Source organism: Melitaea cinxia, chromosome 20 (assembly GCF_905220565.1).
Source record: "Melitaea cinxia chromosome 20, ilMelCinx1.1, whole genome shotgun sequence".
Taxonomy (NCBI): domain Eukaryota; kingdom Metazoa; phylum Arthropoda; class Insecta; order Lepidoptera; family Nymphalidae; genus Melitaea; species Melitaea cinxia.
The window spans coordinates 13731742-13752106 of NC_059413.1; the positions used below are offsets into that span (position 1 = coordinate 13731742).

Consider the following 20365-nt stretch of genomic DNA (forward strand, 5'->3'; position numbering starts at 1 on the left):
TTTTTTTTGTTTAATATTGTTTCACTATTTTTTGACGGCGCCTTAGCGCAACGGCAACAGCACTATTTTGTAGCTGTTGCGCTGGCGGTTGCGGATTCGCTCTCTGCACATGGGAAACATTTGTGTTGACCATTCAGATGTTGGGTTGTCTGGAAGAAATGGCTAAATAGCCAAAAGTCCGCCCATTGTACTTCACAGTCCGTAAATGTTTTTTTAATGTGTTTATTGTTTAAAATGTAGTTGTGGTGTACAATAAAGTATAAATAAATAAATAAATAAATGTTTTTCGTGGTCTCGGCGTTTGTGCTTCTGTATTGTGTGTTTCCAGAGCCCGACACAGTTTATATATGTCAAGTTTAGAACTTAAAATACATTCAGTAAGATGTAAAAAATAAAAGATAATAATAACAATAAATGTTATACACATATATTTATTTATCTACATCAAAAGCTTGGTCAAATTGGTCTCTTGTTATTTTTCGCTTTTTAAGTTTCTTAATGAGCGCCACATCGGCTGCCAGTTCATCTAACTCTTCTTGCGTTACTGCTTTCCTTTTCTTCCCACTCTTTCCCTCTTCTTTTAATTTCTTTTTTAACTCTTTCCTCTTCTTTCTTTTCTCTTTATGTTCCAACTTATTTTGTTTTGTTTGCTCCCATGGCTGCGTTTTTGTCTTAAAAAGAATAAAAATTATAATATCCGTTTGTAACAATTAATATAATTTACTTGAAAGAATAATTTACTTATTTTTAAATGACGTATTGTTTATTGTTATATGAAATATCGCTTTCATCCGTAACTGCTTTTTTGTCTATATAAAAAAAGGCCATAAAATATCATATTATGACAAATAAAAAAGAAGCAATAACCATTGACATCAACCCGAGTAAGGTCACATACAGCAGCTAATTAAAAAATAAAATTCTTACCATTTTCTTTTTCTTCTTAGATGGCCACATGCCTGTCTTTTTGTATTCCTCTAACTTCTGCAATCGACTCGCTTCCTTCTGTTTATCTTTGTATGGTATACTGTTGAAATCTATCTTATCTTTTGGCCCAACAAACTGTTTCTTATGCTCTTCTTTTATCTCAGGCATTAATGGCAGTTTTAGTAGACCATAGCTAGTGGCTATATGGCCTAGTGGTAGTTCTTTTAATTGGAGCAGGAGGTTACACTCGTGTTTGGAATATGCTCTTATGTGCGATACGAAAGCTCGCTGTCCTTTATCTAGAACAGCTCTGTCCTTCCTCTGTTGTTCGTGAAGAATTGATAGAACCTACAAAAAAGATATTTGTTTATACATTGGCTGTTGTGTTATGTTGGCTGTACTGGATCACGCATAACGGACCATCTTTGTGTCTAAATGCGGAAATCCGAACCCACAACAAAACAAAAAAAAAGTACATTGGCTGTTCTTAGCATTGGTAGCTGTATTTACTTAGGGCAGTGTTGATGTCAACAAACAATATCAACCAAATATTTTAGTACTGTACTTACTTTGTCTCTTAATTTCTGCGTGATCTTGATCTCATCGGTGGACTTCCACCAGTCCACTAGTTCCACCTTCTGGTTGGCCTTGATGAAAGGCACATATGTATCCTCGGTGGGTAGCAGTGGTAACAGCGAACACCCCTTCGCTCCTCCTCGCGCGGTTCGCCCAGCACGATGAACTAGGGCTGCAGGACTTGTAGGGGGCTCCCATTGCAGCACCCACTCTACTTCAGGGATGTCTAAACCTCTGAAAGTTATACATTAGTCATAAAAATATAAAAAAACGAGTGTGCTTTAGACCACACGACTGAAGTAAAACTTACGAAACGTAACTCGCTCTCTTTCTATCTTTACTAACTTATATATCCCATTGAACTTCCGTGCTCCTCGCTCGATCACACTATTCCGCCGCCTAAATACCGCAAAAAGCCCGCGAGCAATTTGAACAGAAAGTGACAAGGTAACTTTAATTTCGTCGCCTTGCGTAGTAGTGTTTTTGTCAGTTTTATTCGTACATTATATCTTAGGTAAGTACTAATATTTTTATTTGTAAAAGTTGGTTCTCTTTTAAAATTTCGAATAATGTGTAATTTGATGACGACTAAAAAGAGAGAAAAACTGAGGTAGGGCAGAAAAAAATGATAATATTTTGTTCATTTGTAGTTAGTCTATTAACCTTTAGTTTTAGAAAAGTTAAGTAAAGGTTGGATTTATAATCGTTTTGCACAAATTTTGGCCAGAGGGTCTGATGGGGGGGAGAACGGTCTCCCTAACTCTGGGGAAGATACCCACTCGCAATAGAAGGAAAAAAAGAAATCCTACAGTCCTAAGCTCAAAATTAGACCGTTTATCGGCATAATTTCGTTCCGTGACATCTCCGGTGGTGCGAAAGCCTTTCGCGTTTCCCCTCGCGTTAAAAAACAAACGTGGACACTCGCGCTTACAGCAAACGCAATTGTCAATTTTTGAAGTGAAAACTTTTTTTGGCGCACCGCACACAATTTCTCGTGGGTAGTAAATTAGGTTGATACGTCACGCTCTGAGGTGAAAAGCTCGATCGGGTGAACTCGGGACTTATGGCGTTATTGCTTGATTGTAATGAAGATTTCACTTGATGAAATGAAGTTATCAATTCTGCCCTGCGGTCACACTCAATTTTTATTTATTTTTTATTTGGGAGGAATCTAACAGATATTGCCGGATATATGCCTCAAAATGGTCCCAGAACGGAATCAGCTTACCCGACTCCACGTAGTCTTGTTTGCCCTACCCCTAGTGATCTTTAGAAGCTGGAGGCGAGAAGAGAGGACAGTCTCCGCCCGCTCGCCCGTGTGTCTGTTTTTTGTTACGCAAGGGCGAAGACGTCCCGGAACGAAATTATGCCGATGGACACTCTAATTTTAGGTTAGGTCTATGAATATCTTTTTTTTTTTCAAGGTGCATTACCTTGTATTGCGACTGGTATGGGGGGTTGAGGGGACTCACTCCTTCTCGCCTTAAATTCGTGATAAACGATTTTAAATTTCAACCAATAACTGTAATTAGCCAAATGACTACTTTATCTGGAAATTCGTTAGCACTAATTAATTATTAAACATAAACTGATACAGAAATTAACACATACCTCGCCATTAAATCTGTACACAGCAAAATAGTATTCTCCGCATCTCTAAATTTCTCCAATATCTTGCTTCGTTTCAACTTCATCTTTCCATGTATAGAGAATATTTTTATATCTGGCAGGAGAGCTGGTAGAACGTCCGCCCAGTAATCGACGCACGCACACGTCGGTAGAAAGAAGAGACCTTTTACTATCTTTCTATTTCTGATGAAATTAAGTAAAAATAGAAATTTATCTTCTGGCTGTACTATTACATAGTAATTCTCTAAAGCAATGGGAGTACTGATCGAAGATTTTTCCTTAACGCTTATTAGTACGGGGTTCCTAAGACCGGCTCTAACTAGATCTTGTAGTTCTTTAGTCTGTGTTGCAGAGAAGAGACCCGTGCGTCGTTGTCTGGGCAGGTATTGTAATATTGTTGTGAGGGTGACACTGAAACCTAGGTCGAGGAGGCGATCAGCTTCATCTAGTACTAGAAAGTCCTGAAATAAATTATTAGAAAATGATTATTACTTTGATGATTGAGTTTTATTATTTCTAGTATCAAATTTTTTAATGCACTAGACTTCTAGAGCTAAGATGATATCTTTTGTTTGACAAGTTCTGTATTTATTACAACAAATCAGTTGTTTTATATAATGTTAATAATATAAAGGTCATGTTAATCATTAATAAAAAAAGATTAAATTATAATAATTTCTTATGTATTATTATTATTATTTTAACACATTTATTTTGTAAAACAGAAACTAACTTAAAGTTTTATTAAAAACTGGCCATAAAAACAAAATTTTACTATAACTTATACCAGCAAGGGAACACGAAAGCATTTTATTTCATAAGGCATACCAATTCCTTAAGTCTTCCTGGTAAATTAAGATGTTTCCTCTCAGCCAATAGATCCTGAAACCTTCCCGGAGTGCACACTACTATCTGAGCACCTTTCTTCATACTCTCTGCATCCACTTCAATTGGTCGACCGCCCACAAGCAGTGACAGTGTAAAGTGCTTTAACTCAGGCTCTTCTAGGAAGTTTTCTATCACCTTTACACACATAAATAAATAAATGAAATAAAAATATACACAGATGATGATTAGCTATGATTCATAACAAAACGGAGACGTGTAAATGTAAGTAATACAGTAACAAAAGATATAAAAGAATGTATGAAAAAAAATTATGAATTTATCAACCGACGTTACCTTATGTATTTGAGTAGCCAATTCCCTTGTAGGTGAAATAATAACAGCATAAACAAAATCTTTCCTAAGAGGTGTCTCTTTTTCCCGCTTAATCAACATCTCTAGCATCGGAACGACAAACGCCAGCGTTTTTCCGGATCCAGTCACGGCCTCAGCTACAACATCTTTGCAAGACAAAATAAGTGGAATCACAGCTGCTTGTATGGGCGTCATTGTTTTAAATTCCTGCTTTTTGATACAATTTAGCACTGGCTGCGATAACGCAGGCGTAACTTTATACCAATCTTTAACAACCATTATGATTGAATTTAATTCACACTTTAAATAATAACATCGGTCTGGTTCCAATTACACATGAGTTTGACAGTTTCAACATGTGTTCAAAACTAGGAAACTTGATTTTGACAGTTACGAGTTCGTTCAGAAACATAATCAACAATTGTATTTTTTTACATATTAGCAACTTTTTAGCGTTAACTATTGGACCCGTCCGCAAGCTGACGCTTATAGTTATTTTAGATAAATGTGAACTCGTATCGGCATACCAGAAGTTCATGATACTGAGGACTACGCACTTGTAATCGATTTTTAATCATTAAATGCTAATTAGATTTACAAGTTTTATTAAAATTTGGTCATGAGTCGGCGTGAAATAATTTCTAGAAAAAATATCCGTTTGTCTGTTTCAACCAAAACAATGAAAAAGACTTTAAGTAACCAAAAAAAAAAACCGTTTGGTGTGGGACACCATATAGAAACGAAGTACCTTATTATTTAATATTCATTTCAAGTTCTATTAGAGGTATAAAGAAAATAACAATAATTCGGGTATACATTTTTTACTTTGATTTTTTTATCGATAAAAATCAAACTACTTTACAAAATTATATTAACACCTTTATTTTATTTGCAATGATTTATAAAAATATATAATAATTATCGAAATATATAATAATAATAGCAAACTCCAATAATAATAAGAGTCATCACGTAGTATATAATAATAAGAGTAAATTAGACACTGTATAGCCATCATACATAGACTATAAACAAAAATCTTACATTTTGTTTAACGTTACGGACGTTTTTTGCCGGTTAGGGTACCCCTCCGCAACGCTCCATAAGGAAATTACTTCCAATATTTACAAATAATTTTGATAATTTAAAATGAAAATCAAAATCAAAAATAGCTTTCGTATTATTTATTTTTGTGCTAACCACACATGACGGAATTCTAAGCATTTTATAGCGCGGTCGCTTAGAACCGAATATGAAATGTTTGAAAATGTTTAAAAATAGCTTTATTCAAATAGAATTCAAGAATACCTTCGAGTCGTCATTTTACTTATTACAATTTTAATTATTTTGAAAAGTAAAACTACCACCGGTTCGGAATACAGATTCTAGAGAGAAACTCCACAGTTACTCTTTTAAAAAAATATTTAAACTGTGTATTACAAATTTGGTAATCTTGCATGTAGCACAGCGTTACTGAATCCATATTTATCATTTATGTAATCTTGTACGGAATAATAAGCTTTTACCCGAGGCTTCGCTCACATTGATTTTTTTAAATAAAAAGTATCCTATATTACTTCTAATAACTTCAAAAATATGTGTACAGAGTTTCATGACGACCGGTTAAGTGGTTTTCGTGTGAAAGCGTAACGAACAAACTTACGATCACATTTATAATAGTAGTTTGGATTTAATTATATTTATTATCAGACAATTTCAATATCGTTTCTGGGATACAAGCGAATACCATAATCCAAAAAGGAGATGTTTACTTTACGCAGTCGAAAACCTGGAGTTAACAACTTTTGTTATTTCTTCTCATGTTTATACTGCAATTATTGCTATTTATATAAAAAAAAAAATATTTACATTATGTATTGTCTTTTAAATATATTGTGAAATTTGGATTCGAAACTCCAGTGGCATTCACATTTGTCATTTTTGAATGGGAGACTCACTTCCGCAACGTTCCCAATTAGAAAAGTTCGTCAACGGACCAACGTTTCTACTGCGGCTTTAATATGTTTTAGCTATTTCCATATTATTATATGTTAGGTTAGGTTAGATTGCTGTGTGGTTAGGGCAGTAAATGATGAATTGAATGAGAATGGAGGCTAAGGGATAACATAGTTCCACTACCACCTTGGAACTTAAAAAGCCGACCGATGGCGGGATAACCATCTAACTGCTGGCTTTGAAATACACAGACCTAAGACGGGCAGTAGCGTCTTCGGTGCGACAATGCCAGTACTGCTGTCACCAACCCGCCTGCCCAGCGTGGTGACTATGGACAAAATGCATGAGTTCACGCCATTTTTGACGCTTATACTTTCAAAATAAGACCCTTACGGCTTTTTGGTTCGACGATATTGTATCAAAACAAAAGCAGAAAGATCGGGTTTTTACATGGCGTTTAGATTCTTGGAAACCTCTTTAAATCTAATCTATATATTTAAGCTACTGAATTATCGTCTATTTATTGCTTCAATTAGTTACCCCATAAAATTAAAAATATAAAAATTAAACATTTTCACGTCCTTTGTTTAGTGTAATAAATGTAATTTTGATAGAAATAGCATACAGTACGCTAGATATAAAATACGTTCAATCAAAATAAAGTACAGGGGATAACCCTAGTTTGAACTCTCAAGTTCGCGACCGCGCAGCGTAGTATATAATTGCGCAGTTCAATATACGATCATTGTTTAGATGACTATCAGACGCGGCTGTTGGCCGTGCATGATAGTTTGTTCATTGCTTAACTCTTTCTATCAAGTTTTTTTTTATCTAATAAACAAACTGTGAATTTAATATATTAAAATATAAGGAACGACATTGCTAGTTTTAAACAGTAATATAACTAACAATAGGTTTTTTGGCTACAAAACGAAAATTGTTTTATGAATCAATTTTTATATCTACATTCAATATTTTTGAACACAAGTAATCAATAGCCAATATGGCGAATGTTGATATGATAAATTGACAGCTGTGTTTTGTCTTTGTGCTTAACGTACAACATTGTTATGTTGTTTACACCTCCAGCTCGCTAGAAAAAATTATTTCAAAATGACTAGACCATTCGGTAATAGTGACAAACGATTTTCAATCGACGACGCCTTCGAAGAAGAGACAGATGAAGCAATAAAAGTATACGGCGCAACGGGTGATAGATCACCTTTGCAAAATAAATTTAAGAACGGAGGCGATTATCTATCTAAGTAAGTGTTTTTTTATGATCTTTTAAAATATTTTCCTTAACTTTATTTAGAATTTTCCATGTAAAACATGTTAAGAAGTGCTCGAAATGCACATGATGTTCGTGACCTTTCTGAGTCATATTCTTAGTGGGGCAAAGGCTTTTGAACTGTAGCGAGCCGTTACTAGCGCCCCACAGACCCGGTTCTATTAATAAAATTATACAAATAGCGCTAATAAATCATTAATTAGAACCGGGTCATCAACTTGTAACACTATACTTCTATTTTTCTCGAATTATCACATTACTGTACAGTTATTAATTCAAGTATGTAATTCGAAATTTGTTTTCTCCATTCAACCTTGATATAAAAGTGACGCACATAAGGAAGCCTTATTTACGTGCACCTTGATTGCATGTACATATAAATAGAATAAGCTGATGTTGTTTTATTTTTGTTGACTTATGTAAAGATTTTCGCAGTCGACAAAAGCGAAAGTTATTTACTTTGACAAACTGTATTTTTTTTGTAGATCTCGAGTTATCTTTTTTTGATAAATATTTGTCTATGTTATAAAACATGAGGTTAATTTCTTAAATGTTTAAACAAAGAATTAAAGTCCACTATAAACTTTATACCTATAAGGATTATATCGTTATACAAAATAAATTATTCTTATTTAAACCACATTCCTAAGAATGAACATTATTAAATTTTATTTCAAAAAGCACTCTATTCAGACTATGTTTGTTTAAAAACACTTATGTATTTAACATCAGCCTATCGCAATTATTTTACATGATCAATAATTTATTCATTATATAAATAGAGATAATGACTTAGTCTGTAACACTCCCTGCTGCGCATAGGCTTCATTCTTCATGTAGAAGTGTCGAAGCTTAATCCACCATGCTTTTCCACTGCAGGTTGGTGGATATATTTCCTACAGTGAATAATGGTTGCTATCATGTGTCTATGATATATATAACAACTGGGATGGGAATAGGATGGACAGACATCCAGACGGGCAATAAATGTTTGTACAAATACAAATATCTACTCTGAGCAGGCTGCGAGTAGGAATCGAACCTACATCAGCTGTATTCAAGCTGTACACAGCACACACGCCACTATGCTAGAGCGGTTTGAGTAATATTAATAATATTTATGCTTAATTGTTTTATTTTTAGTAAATCATACAAATGTACAGAAGACACAACATCAAGGGACTCAGATTCTCTCATTCACGAATATGTCGAAGCGACACAATCTCTCTACTGTTGGAATCATCCCAAAGTAAGAGAAAATTGGAAGACCGTCTGTGCAGCTGTCATACTCCTGCTAGTTGGAGTTGGACTCCTTGGCATGGGCGCGTTCGCTGTCGCCGAACCCGAAAACGGCTTACAGGGTGCAGTTTTCTTTGTAGCTGGATTGATATGCTTCGTACCAGGAGCTTACCACGTCGTCTACATTTGGCTCGCCGCTCGAGGACAACGAGGTTACGATTTTTACCACCTACCTTTATTCACTTGAGTTACATGGGCTTTTAAAACTTTGGCATTAAGTTTAATTTTAAGCTTAGGAAATCTCCAATTGGTGTGATAAATTACTGAAATGAATTAATGAACTGTTTGCTCTCTAAACATTCAGCTGCCTAAATTAGTTTTTGTTTTTTATTTCCAAAAAATAAATACAATATTCTAAAGTTGTCAACATTATTTTTACCATATAAATGTGAATCATTTTATCCTATCTTCTTCGATAGGATAAAACTATTCATTGATTTATGTCTATAAATAAATAAAATTTTAATTTTTCATCGGCTGAAATATAATACTATACTAGGAACTGATTTGATAAATTTATTGAGAAGCTCTAATTTATAGCTTCTCAGTAACTTATTATCTTTAAAATTTAGAGTAATTTTAAAATAAATTTCCTGTAAAAGATTGAAACTTAAATTATAATCTCATTTAGGACCAGTTCCTCCAGTTGTGGATAAAGTTTATCCTGCAAATAGGTTACGAATAGACTCTAACAGCAGTAGGTAAAATAGGCCAATATATTGGGACTTCTTTTGCCTTAATTAACAAATCATAACTTTTTAATTCATATTTGCAACTAGAAATATCACATAAGTGAATTATATAAGTGAAATTTGATGGTAAAAAAGAATAATATATGAAAAAAACTTTTATCTTTCGGATAAAATAATCCATCAAATAGCATTATCCACAACTGGCGAAACAGGTCCTTAATATCATAAAAATTTCAAATAATTTATAATTAATTTGATACAAAAAATTTTAAATTTGTACAAAAATAATATTTAATAGTATTTGAAAAATTATTTCCAATCTATCAAGTGCCTACTTATATTTGTAGATATTAATCAAATAATTTGCTTACTAAAAAATACAATTTAGGCAACTGGCATAATATTCAATTAGGTTTATAATAATAAATAAATAATATGTAATTTAGGTTTTAGTTTTCTGTGGAAGTCATTGTGTATTTTATATAAAAAAAAATTGTTCCTAATAATTTTTTGTACATCAATAACATCATCAAAGTATTTACAGATATTTTGTTATATTTTATTCAATATAAATAAATTCTAATCATGGTTATATAATGACACTAAATATGAATTGATAAAAGAACAGCATTCTTATCAATGGAATGATAGTGAATATTATAAATAAATAAAGCATAACTGATAAGCTGTTCAAATTATTTATTTTTAACTTTACAATATACACTTAAGAAGACCATGAATTTGAAATGGCGTAAATTCATTTAAAAATTTAAATGGCGTTCTACAAGAAAAGCTTAGGACATTAATAAACTGTTAACTAGTGTTGCCAGGAAAGTGAGCCAATTTTTCAGATGAAATTATTAAAAACTGGATATTTTTAATTCCTGATTTCAAGCACTAGCTAATAACTATATAGATAAAGAAATGGATGGCTAAAAAAAGTGATTTAATTAACCATCTACAAGATAATGTGTGAGCAAAATATTTCAATGCATTTATATCTTGAACAATACATAATATTGAGTAAAAAGTCCTATATTTTCTTTTTAAACTTATCAAAAAAACTAAATTAAAGTATAAAATGTGGGAGTAAAATAAGAACTTTGCCAATCAAGAGTAAATCAGGGCATGACTTGGCTTCCATGAAAATCGTGAGTTCTGAATAGATTGGAATATTTGGCAATACTTTGTGCTGTACTGAAATATGGCATTTTTCATCTTTGTATCAAAATTCCGCATTTTTTCGGTACTAGCTAGTCGAGATTAATGTGTTCATGAATTTTTTTTTTATTAAATTGTTTTCAATGCACTTTTTTCCAAATAATAATCACAATGAATGATTTTTACGTGTTGTGTGGAAAGAAATAATATTATTTATAAGATATAGCATTTAAAATTGTGTTTACTTATTCTAATTTTCAGTAAAAAATGTTTTATAATAAAAATATCGATATGGAAAGTTTGTACTAATATTACAGGTGAGTGAGATAATCTTAAATTTCAGATTAATTGTGTAATTTTAATGTCTTTGATTATGATTGGTTAATAGATTGTTGTATGACTACCCTTTTTTTACTAGAATGATTAAATTTTTTTTTAGATTAAATTGACATAAAGTATAAAGGCAGCTACAATCTGTAAACAGTTACAGAACATGTAATCAATTATTTTTCGAACATGTTGTGCTTTCGATGTAATTTATCTAGTTTTTTTTTTTTAAACAATATAATTAAATAAATAAAAAAACAAGTTTTGAGGAATAAGAACATCCAATGAAGTATAACTTGAATATAATCTCTTAAGATGTATCTGATTTTTTTTTCTCATAATGTTAAATAATTACAAATTTAGTTCATTGTAAATTTGATTAAATATTTATATGATTTTAATGTTAAATTAAATATTACGTTATTGTATTGATATTAAGGTATTTGTAGTCTAAATGTGTTTTTTTTTTTAAGGTTTAAGGCTTAATAAGGTATACAAACTAAATATATGTTTGCCCCATAAAAGTAATTTAAATATTTTTTGTTATTATTTAGAGTATTTAGTAGCTGTGGTAATTTCTATAAACTATCGCTGATTTTGATGTTAACTCGCAAATTGGAAAATACTATTCATAAAGGGCCTGTTACACCAGTTGTGCCTAACGCTATTTGACGGATTACTGTATCCGACATTAAAAAGCTTTCGATTCATTATTCTTTTTCACCATCGATTTCTTCTATATTTGAGATATTTCTATTTGCATATATTAATCTTAAAATTGTAGTTTATTTATTGAGGAGAAACAGGATCTACAGGCCTGTTCTATCTACCGATCGATCCGTCGATTTGTATCATCATCCGTCAAATAATGTTATTCACAACTTGTGAAACAGAACAGTAAGAATCAACCAATATTAAGATAGATATAGTATATAAAAATTACCATAAGTGCTTATATAAGGAACGTTTTCTTGAATAATAATAACATTACAGCGATATTTCAGTTTTATCAATTTATTGTTTAGCAAATTTTTTTATGTAATACGATCGTAAATATAATCGACAACCTTTAAAAATAATACATTTTACTACAAAAAAGCTTTTTGATAAAATTTTATAAATTAAGCAAGTCATAATCAATTCACTTTAGAAACATATGAGAAATATCTGGAGACAGAAATATTGAAACAAATTTTTAAAAGTGAAAAAATGAGCAATTATATGTTTTGATATGCATAAAAGTTTTTGGTGTAATTTTTTTTTCTCTTTGATTTGTGTTGTAATTGGTTGTATGTGACTTTGTTCTATTTCACGGTAGTTAAACTAAGTCATTGAATAGTCGTAAGTTATGTTTTGTACGTATATGTTAGTGCACAGTTACCCAATCTAATTTTTTGTTTCCGTGACTGATTTAGTGTAGTGTTTCTTTTCAAATTGTAATATTCGTTCCCTGCTTTATTTCATTACTTTGATATTGGGATGTTTTATTAGTTAAAATTGTAAATATTATTAATGTAATAAAATAGTAAAACCTGTTTATGTAGTTTTCCTTTAGTAACAATTGGTGCAGTGTTCATATTTGCCTTTGATATTTTGCATTTGCAAGTAACATTTCCTTAGAAAGAGTCACTTCTCATCACACTAAAGAAAGCCCCCAAATCCCCTTATTTGCAAACATGATATGTATACAAAAACAAAATTTGTGGAAGTGATGTCCAATAATGTTAAATCTGAGCATAACAAATGATTGTATGAGCTATACAGATGTTTGTCACAGGTATCTACTGAAACACATTATTAATATTAAAATTTTGCTTCTTTAATTATTCCTGTATTTTGTTATAAATTGTGAGATGGAAGGGAATAATGAGTCCTGTCTAAAGGTAGATATAATTTGAAATAAAACAACTGTATTGATATTCTACGTAAGATGCTTTCTAGCTATCCTTTTTAATTTAAAATGCTGCAAAAATCTTAATTCACCATTCCAATCCCGTAACACTTCCATTTGGTGCGGGTCCATCAAGTCTGGCATTTCTAAACCGCAAGTTTCGAACTCCTCCACCTCCCTTTTCTTAGTTATGTTGATTATATCTTCCCTACTTGCGTGTTGACGATTTTTTCTTTGTCCAATTGAGTTTTTCAATGCTATTTGCTCAAGTTCGTCATCAAAACGCGCCAAATATGTTTCTATCAATTTTAACGTCTGTTCCTTATCTAAAACAATGCAATCCTTCGGTATCCTCTCTTTGAACCACAATATCTTCTCACCGATTAGGTTCTGTTTCACATGAGTACCAATTTTGTTATTGTTTTTCTTCTCGCTTTTTAACATTTTCCTAGCGAGTGATATTGTTTTCCTGCTGTTGGGATGCTTTAGTTTTTCTAAGTTTTTTATTTTAGGCATTTTGAAAATGGAAATGATTTAAGTTTAAAAAACACGTGTGCACTATTATCTATTTCACATAGGATGGGTACGGTGACATTTGATATGTTCCAATACACGCTCACTATTTTCAACAAATCGGATAAATATACATTTTTAAAAATCACCAATTAGTTTCCAAAGCAAATAATAATGCTTGATTAGATTGAAATTGTATTTATATATGCGTTTTTACATTTTAAGCAAAATAAAAAAGGTACAGCGAAAATGATAACTTAAAATTACAGGCATGAAACGAAACGTTTAATGATAGGGATTGACACGTAGTAATCGGCTAAAATAAATAATCGTAACGGCCATCTTGTGAATCGCGTCATCTCACTGTCTCGAGATATCTCAATCAGTACTTTCTGTCTCTTGTATGCTTCCCGTGTTTTGGTTTTGCCAGTTGCTATAGTTGTATTTGTTGCTGTTTTATTAAACGGTTTTATTTAGCTCACCCCGTTTGTTTTATTTTTTATTTATTATTTATTCTTGGGTCAAATTTAGTAATTCAAATTTCACCCTCTTCCTGTCAACCGATTAATCTGAAATTTTGTATACACTTTGGATTTTGGTGACAATACAATTATGTTTATTCATTATCATTATAAATTCAAGATGGCCGCCGCTACAAAATGGCGGATAATTTATGTTTTATTAATCCCATCAATATGGGTATCAAATGAAAGGGCTTAACAAGCAGAATACAATATACTATAAAAAATTGAAATCCAAGATGGCGGCCGCTACAAAATGGCGGATAACGTAGGTTTTATCAATCCCATCACTATGGGTATCAAATGAAAGGGCTCAACAAGCAGAATACAATATACTATAAAAAATTGAAATACAAGATGGCGGCCGCTACAAAATGGTGGATAACGTAGGTTTTATCGATCCCATCAATATGGGTATGAAATGAAAGTGCTCAACCAGTATAATCAATGTACTATATAAAATTAAAATCCAAGATGGCGGCCTCTACAAAATGGCGGATAACTTAGGTTTTATCAATCCCATCAACATGGGTATCAAATGAAAGGTCTCAACAAGTAGAATACAATTTACTATGCAAAATTGAAATCTAAGCTGGCCGCCGCTACCAAATGTCTGATAACAATTTTTTATCAATCCCACCAATATGGGTATCAAATAAAAGGGCTTGACAAGAAGAATACAGTGCACTATACAACCTCAATATTTAAGATGGGCCTTGCAATAATGAAGCACTAAATGAATTAAACAGAATGCGAAATAAAAACTAAAAACTAGAAAATAAAAATAGGTAAAAAAACTTTTTAAGTTAAACGGTTTTATGTTAAACATACATTGCAATGTTTAAGATAAATGTACTAAAAACCAAAAAATAATAAAATAGATACAGTCGTGGGAATTATAAACATATGCATAGACTAGACTAAAATAAAACCGTGGGGCACGTCAATTGTCTACAAATTATCGACTTAATGTGCGATAGAAGAATCGTTTAATTCGTCGTTAAAATAGGCAGTTGGCCCGCAGACGGTGAGGAAATTACTTACTATTTTCTTGCTCATGGAAATTCCAATAGTTATACACTCCATGTAAATAAAAGTGCCCCACGGTTTTATTTTAGTCTAGTCTATGCATATGTTTATAATTCCCACGACTGTATCTATTTTATTATTTTTTGGTTTTTAGTACATTTATCTTAAACATTGCAATGTATGTTTAACATAAAACCGTTTAACTTAAAAAGTTTTTTTACCTATTTTTATTGTTGTTAAGTTCTGTTATTATTATTGTTTAGTTATTCATTTTATGTGTGTGTTCTGTTCTCTAAAATGCCGAAAAGAACAAAAGAAGACCGTTTCAAACAGTCAATTGGTTGTCCGCTTTCGGGAATACTTTGAACCGGAGTGAGAAAATAGCGGTCCATTATTATCTGTCAACCACATAGTGGATCGAGTTGCACAGGCACTTGAAATTAGGCGTAATACAGTGTCAAAAATTACTTCAGCCTATCGCAGTCCACTGTTGGACATAGGCCTCCACAAGCTCGTGCCAAAAAATGGCGTGAACTCATGTGTGTTGCCTATAGTCACCACGCGGGGCGGGTTGGTGACCGCAGGGCCGGCTTTGTCGCACTGAAGACGCTGTTGCCCGTCTTCGGGCTGTGTATTTCAAAGCCAGCAGTTGAATGGTTATCCCGCTATCCACGTGAGCTGCGTTAATGGGTTTGTCGATAACTCATTTCTCGCGTTTAACACCACCCTTAAAATATTATTTATTCACTATAGCGATGATTAATTTTTAATAAGCAGTTAAATTTTTTTTTTTTATATAATCGATTAAAGGTTAACCGCATTTGTACTCGATAATCGAATTACATCAATTAATTAAGCATGCTCACTTCACTATAGAGTTAATTTGACATGTGTCACCGTACCCATCCTACGTGAAATAGACTATACAGGTGCACTGCACTGTTTTTGATGATTCTGTCAATATGACATTGACATTTAACAATAGCATGAGTTTGTTCTTGAATCAACTAAACCAAAATTACTCTTATAAAATTTAAAAATAAAAATTAAGTTTGCAATCTAAGAAATAAGGTAATGATGAATTATTACATATCAGCTTAATTCTTTGATTGTTAAGACAAAAAACCATATCTTAAACCAGAAAATTCTTACCGCTGTGGAGGTGCGAATCCGAACTTGTTTTTGTTGTTGTTGTTAAAAAACTATTGTCAAAAATGACATATTGTAAATAATAACCAACAAAATAACGAACGAGTTTAGTAACGTATTATCACAGAATACTTTGTTTTTATAGCAAAGTTATTATACTTTTCTATATAAGTGTTAGAATAAGGAAAAACAGGACAATGATCAGGCGACCGAAGCCCGGTGAAGACGAAGAGGATATACTGCGTATGCAAGAAGAATTTCTGGAAGATAAAAACAGTCAACCCTCAGCGCAAGTAGTTAACTTACGAAAAACAGAACATCAAACTACAAAGAGAGCTAGTCCAAGCGCTTCCACCCGAAAACCTTCCAAATATGCTCAAGCTAAAGGTCTTACAAGTGCCGATAAACGACCGCGGATTGAAAATTCTACTGGATCACTTATGGGAGATATTTTAGAAAAAAACGTGCTAGAAACAGAAGAAACACCTCTAGAGGCTGATGATGACAAAGTATATTATCCTAAAGTTATACCTTCTATTCTCGGTGATATAGTAGAAAAAAACATTAATAGTTTTGTTAATTTAGACTTCAAACCCATGCCTGCTACTGGTTTTCCAGTGGTTACAAAACGCAACCCAAATAAAAAACCCGGTGAAAAAACTCTTAAAATAACAGAGAGACAGATCAGTACCATTGAAACCATGGATGTAGATCATGAATCAGGTTCTAATCTCCAAAACACAACGGATTCAAAACCTATAAACATTCCATCAAAGAGTTACATTCTCTCCAGTAGTGACGCAGATACTATTCATAATGAAAATGTTAAAGTTTTAAAAGAAATGTCAGAGGAAGAGATTTTGAAAGAACAACAAAAATTGTTATCTACTATAGACCCTACATTAGTTGACTTTATAAAGAGCAAGCGTAAACAAGTGCAGATAACTGAACTAACAGAAAAACAAACCACAGAAGCTACAGAGGCAAAAATTAAAGAGAAAATGGATGTTGAATCGCAAATTGAAAAAGATTCACTCTGGGATAATGATGTCCTTTCACATCCACATGTAAATAAATGGGTACATTTTGAAAATTTAGAAAAAGACAAGTTGGAATGGATGAAAGGAATAGAAGAGAACAGGAAGGCTGAACCTGATAAGCCTTATGAGGCCAGGTTTGACTTTAAAGGCTATCTCCTCCCATATTCTATGGAATTAACAGATAGGACCAAAAGCCTGTATCATCATGGTGAAGAGCCACATAGACCTGGTTACACAATAATGGAACTCTTTGAACTATCAAGGTCCACAGTAACTCAGCAGAGGGTTATGGCCTTGAATACAGTAGCTGGCATTCTAGAGTATAACAGCACAGGAATTTACAAAAATATTATAGATATACCAATAAGTAAAATGTTTTTTGTAATTAGAATTGCAATGGATGAAAACAAGCAGATCCTTTTAGAACCTGCGCTCAAGGCTATGAGAAATTTACTGTATAACAGAATAGATGAGTCCTGTCTGGATGCTTTAATTGGGTTTGAAGAAGGAAGTTATCAGCCGTGTCTCGAGAATGATAAATCAGAGATCGAGGAATTGGAGTCCAAAGAATCTGAATTGAAAGACTTTCATTTAGCGGAAATAGACCTCATAGCTGCCGTTTTAAGAACTGATATCTTGCAACGTCTGTACTATATTTTAGATACTGTCCGACCAAGCTTCAGCTGTGTACAATATTCATTGCAAATTTTAATAAGACTAGCAAGGGACTCTATAGACACAGCAAGCAAAATAGTTAGTATGGATCATTTAATGACTACTATTGTGACGAATTTTATTCCAAACACGAGTATTAACTTTGCATTTGACCCAAATATTGTGTACAATGGTAAGCCAATTTTAGATGCCCTGAAACTAATGAGGATCCTTTCATTACAATGTAGGGAAATTGGAGAAATTCTTATATTTAAATATGACATTTTAAGGCCTATATCAGCTTACATAAGTTCTGGAGTTGACGGGACTTATGGTTTGAGATTACAAATAGAAGCATTCTGTATTTTATCTAATTTACTTAATTATGGATTAGCCGTTGATAACTCACTATCCTTATGCCCACTTATAATCACTACCTTGTATAAGCATGTCCATGGGACGGATATATTTTATGATTCCTCTGTTATATCGGCAACACATGCTGCTGTGGTCTTGCAGTATATAAATAAACTGTTCAATTGCAATATGATAAATATTGATAATTATAAACCACAAATATATCCCTTACTTAAAGATGGAGTACAAAAATGGTTGATGCAAACATCTATTTTTGATACCTATACTTGTGGACACCTAAGATTGCTTTGCTCAGCTTTAGACTGTTGCAAAACAATTTTAATTAAAGAAAAATTATCATTAAAGTTCCTTAATGATACCTTAAAAATTTTGTCCCAATCGAAAGGATTTCAAAAAGTTGTTGATAATTTAGTTCCTAGTTCAAATCTTTTATCTGGTATTGAAGACAAAAGTTTAAATGTAATAAAAAATCTTGTGAGTCTTGGAGGATCAGTCATTGATTCAACGCAAAAAGTACTTCCAATTTTGAATATTGCATCACCCGTACCATTTTTGGTTGCCCTATTTCAACTGTTAAATGTAGTAAATGAAAAAGAAATTGGTATGTTATATATAAATAAAGTTCTAAACTATTTGGAGGAATTGTCGAAGAAACCCACAAGCCTAAGCAGTAATTGGTTCACTAGGATGGAAGTAGAATTTGTATACAATACAATTAAATTGGCAATTCATAGTAACATTTCCGAATCTTCAAAAGACCTCATTTACTCTGTGGCTAGCAAACTGTCCTACATTTTAAGAGTTGATAAGAAGTTTGAACTAGAATATTTGTTTAATAACATTATATTTAATAAGCATTGGTTCACCGCTGATAGACTATTGAACCTTGTAACATTATCTGAAGGAGATGGTTTAAGTAAAGCTCTTAGTACTGTGGAAGATATAAAAGCATGTTACAGTAAAGTTGTAAATGCAATTCAATTGGAGGCAACAGGCAACATTGTTTTAAAACGGTGGCAAGAGCCTGTTTTACCGAGAGACTGGATTTATTTGCCAATATTATACTTGTACAGTAGGAGTCAGGAAATAAGTACTAAACCTGAAGTTAGTGGAGAACATGCAAATAAGTTAAAGCAGCAAGAAGCAATAGAAAAAGAACTCATTATAAGATGTAGCTTAGAATGGATTTTGTTCAATGAAATATGTTTTCCTGATTTATTAAATGATATAGATGTTACAGACAGATTTTGCAGAATAATGTGTGTCTACCTCAGTGATAACTCATTGTTTTTAGATGAAAATATTAAAATTCTTTTAAAGAAATGTACTCAAATTCTTTTTAAGAAGAGCAGCAAATTTAATTTCGATAAAGAATTGACTGGCTTGCATAATTTTCAAGATTTCTATACTCAATTTTTAGAACAGTTTCAGTCAGTAAGTTATGGTGATGCTACCTTTGCTACATGTGTTTTGGTTCCTCTAGCTCAGAGGCATAATGTTAAATGGCGTAAACTCTTGTGGTCTGAATATGCAGGATGTTTACGAGCACTGGATTGTCCAGAGAGTGATTTGTGTTACAAATTACACGATTATTTGTATCCAGAAGAAACCGATGAATCCCTTTTGAAGTGTTACTTCAGAGCTTTATCTAGCAATTTATTAAGACCTGGAACAATCGCGCACAAAATAGCGCAACATCATGTTGATTGTTTTAAGAAACGACAAAGTAATGTAAATTATTGTACTGAATGAATTTTACAATAAAATGTTTCTGTATATTTTGTTGTAGTTTATTTTTTGCGCATATCTTAGGATCTATACTGGTTCGTATTAAACAATTCCTTTTGTTTTGGATAGTTTATTTACCAAGGAAGGCAATAGGCTAATTATAATATTATGATTTTTTCCTCAAATTAACGCGGATGAAACCGCGGGACATAGCTAGTTAAAAATAACTCTAAAATTACTCTTCACCCTCGTTCTCTGCTCAGGCAGAAAAGGACCAGGAGCGGTTAGATGGAGTATTCCGCTACTGGAAGGGTGGTCTTATCTCCGCCATCAGACCGCACCGTTGGAGCGACCCACAAATACTGCAGGGAGCCTTTTTTTTACGTGGCGAAAATCCTCATGGA

At 32.6% G+C, this 20365-nt stretch overlaps 4 protein-coding genes across 4 annotated transcripts; 2 read left to right on the plus strand and 2 right to left on the minus strand.

Annotated features, from left to right (window-relative positions):
• Window positions 1-405: 405 nt before the first annotated feature.
• Window positions 406-4611, minus strand: LOC123663387 (probable ATP-dependent RNA helicase DDX55 homolog). Its single transcript, XM_045598075.1, has 6 exons — window positions 4315-4611; window positions 3961-4155; window positions 3115-3593; window positions 1497-1737; window positions 928-1275; window positions 406-671 (listed from the first exon to the last, which is right to left on the minus strand). Exons 1-6 carry the CDS (start codon window positions 4609-4611, stop codon window positions 432-434), a joined length of 1800 nt encoding a protein of 599 aa, XP_045454031.1. The 3' UTR covers window positions 406-431.
• Window positions 4612-7306: 2695 nt separating this feature from the next.
• Window positions 7307-10261, plus strand: LOC123663347 (transmembrane protein 134). Its single transcript, XM_045598036.1, has 2 exons — window positions 7307-7553; window positions 8723-10261. Exons 1-2 carry the CDS (start codon window positions 7402-7404, stop codon window positions 9063-9065), a joined length of 495 nt encoding a protein of 164 aa, XP_045453992.1. The 5' UTR covers window positions 7307-7401; the 3' UTR covers window positions 9066-10261.
• A 2713-nt stretch (window positions 10262-12974) lies between these two features.
• Window positions 12975-13504, minus strand: LOC123663411 (translation machinery-associated protein 16 homolog). Its single transcript, XM_045598097.1, has one exon. It carries the CDS (start codon window positions 13463-13465, stop codon window positions 12980-12982), a length of 486 nt encoding a protein of 161 aa, XP_045454053.1. The 5' UTR covers window positions 13466-13504; the 3' UTR covers window positions 12975-12979.
• Window positions 13505-16237: 2733 nt separating this feature from the next.
• On the plus strand, window positions 16238-20011 carry LOC123663338 (RNA polymerase II-associated protein 1). The gene has a single exon (XM_045598027.1). The coding sequence runs from the start codon at window positions 16359-16361 to the stop codon at window positions 19983-19985; it is 3627 nt and encodes a 1208-aa protein (XP_045453983.1). The 5' UTR covers window positions 16238-16358; the 3' UTR covers window positions 19986-20011.
• Window positions 20012-20365: the final 354 nt, after the last annotated feature.

Excerpts from the sequence above, each read along its gene's own strand:
- LOC123663338 (XM_045598027.1), top strand. The coding sequence starts at position 16,359 with ATGATCAGGCGACCGAAGCCCGGTGAAGACGAAGAGGATATACTGCGT.
- LOC123663387 (XM_045598075.1), bottom strand. The coding sequence starts at position 4,611 with ATGGTTGTTAAAGATTGGTATAAAGTTACGCCTGCGTTATCGCAGCCA. Across the intron at positions 3,594-3,960 it reads CAGGAAGACTTAAGGAATTG|GACTTTCTAGTACTAGATGA; the intron begins GTATGCCTTATG and ends AATTTATTTCAG. Across the intron at positions 1,738-3,114 it reads TGTACAGATTTAATGGCGAG|AGGTTTAGACATCCCTGAAG; the intron begins GTATGTGTTAAT and ends TATAACTTTCAG.
- LOC123663347 (XM_045598036.1), top strand. The coding sequence starts at position 7,402 with ATGACTAGACCATTCGGTAATAGTGACAAACGATTTTCAATCGACGAC. Across the intron at positions 7,554-8,722 it reads GGAGGCGATTATCTATCTAA|TAAATCATACAAATGTACAG; the intron begins GTAAGTGTTTTT and ends TTTTATTTTTAG.
- LOC123663411 (XM_045598097.1), bottom strand. The coding sequence starts at position 13,465 with ATGCCTAAAATAAAAAACTTAGAAAAACTAAAGCATCCCAACAGCAGG.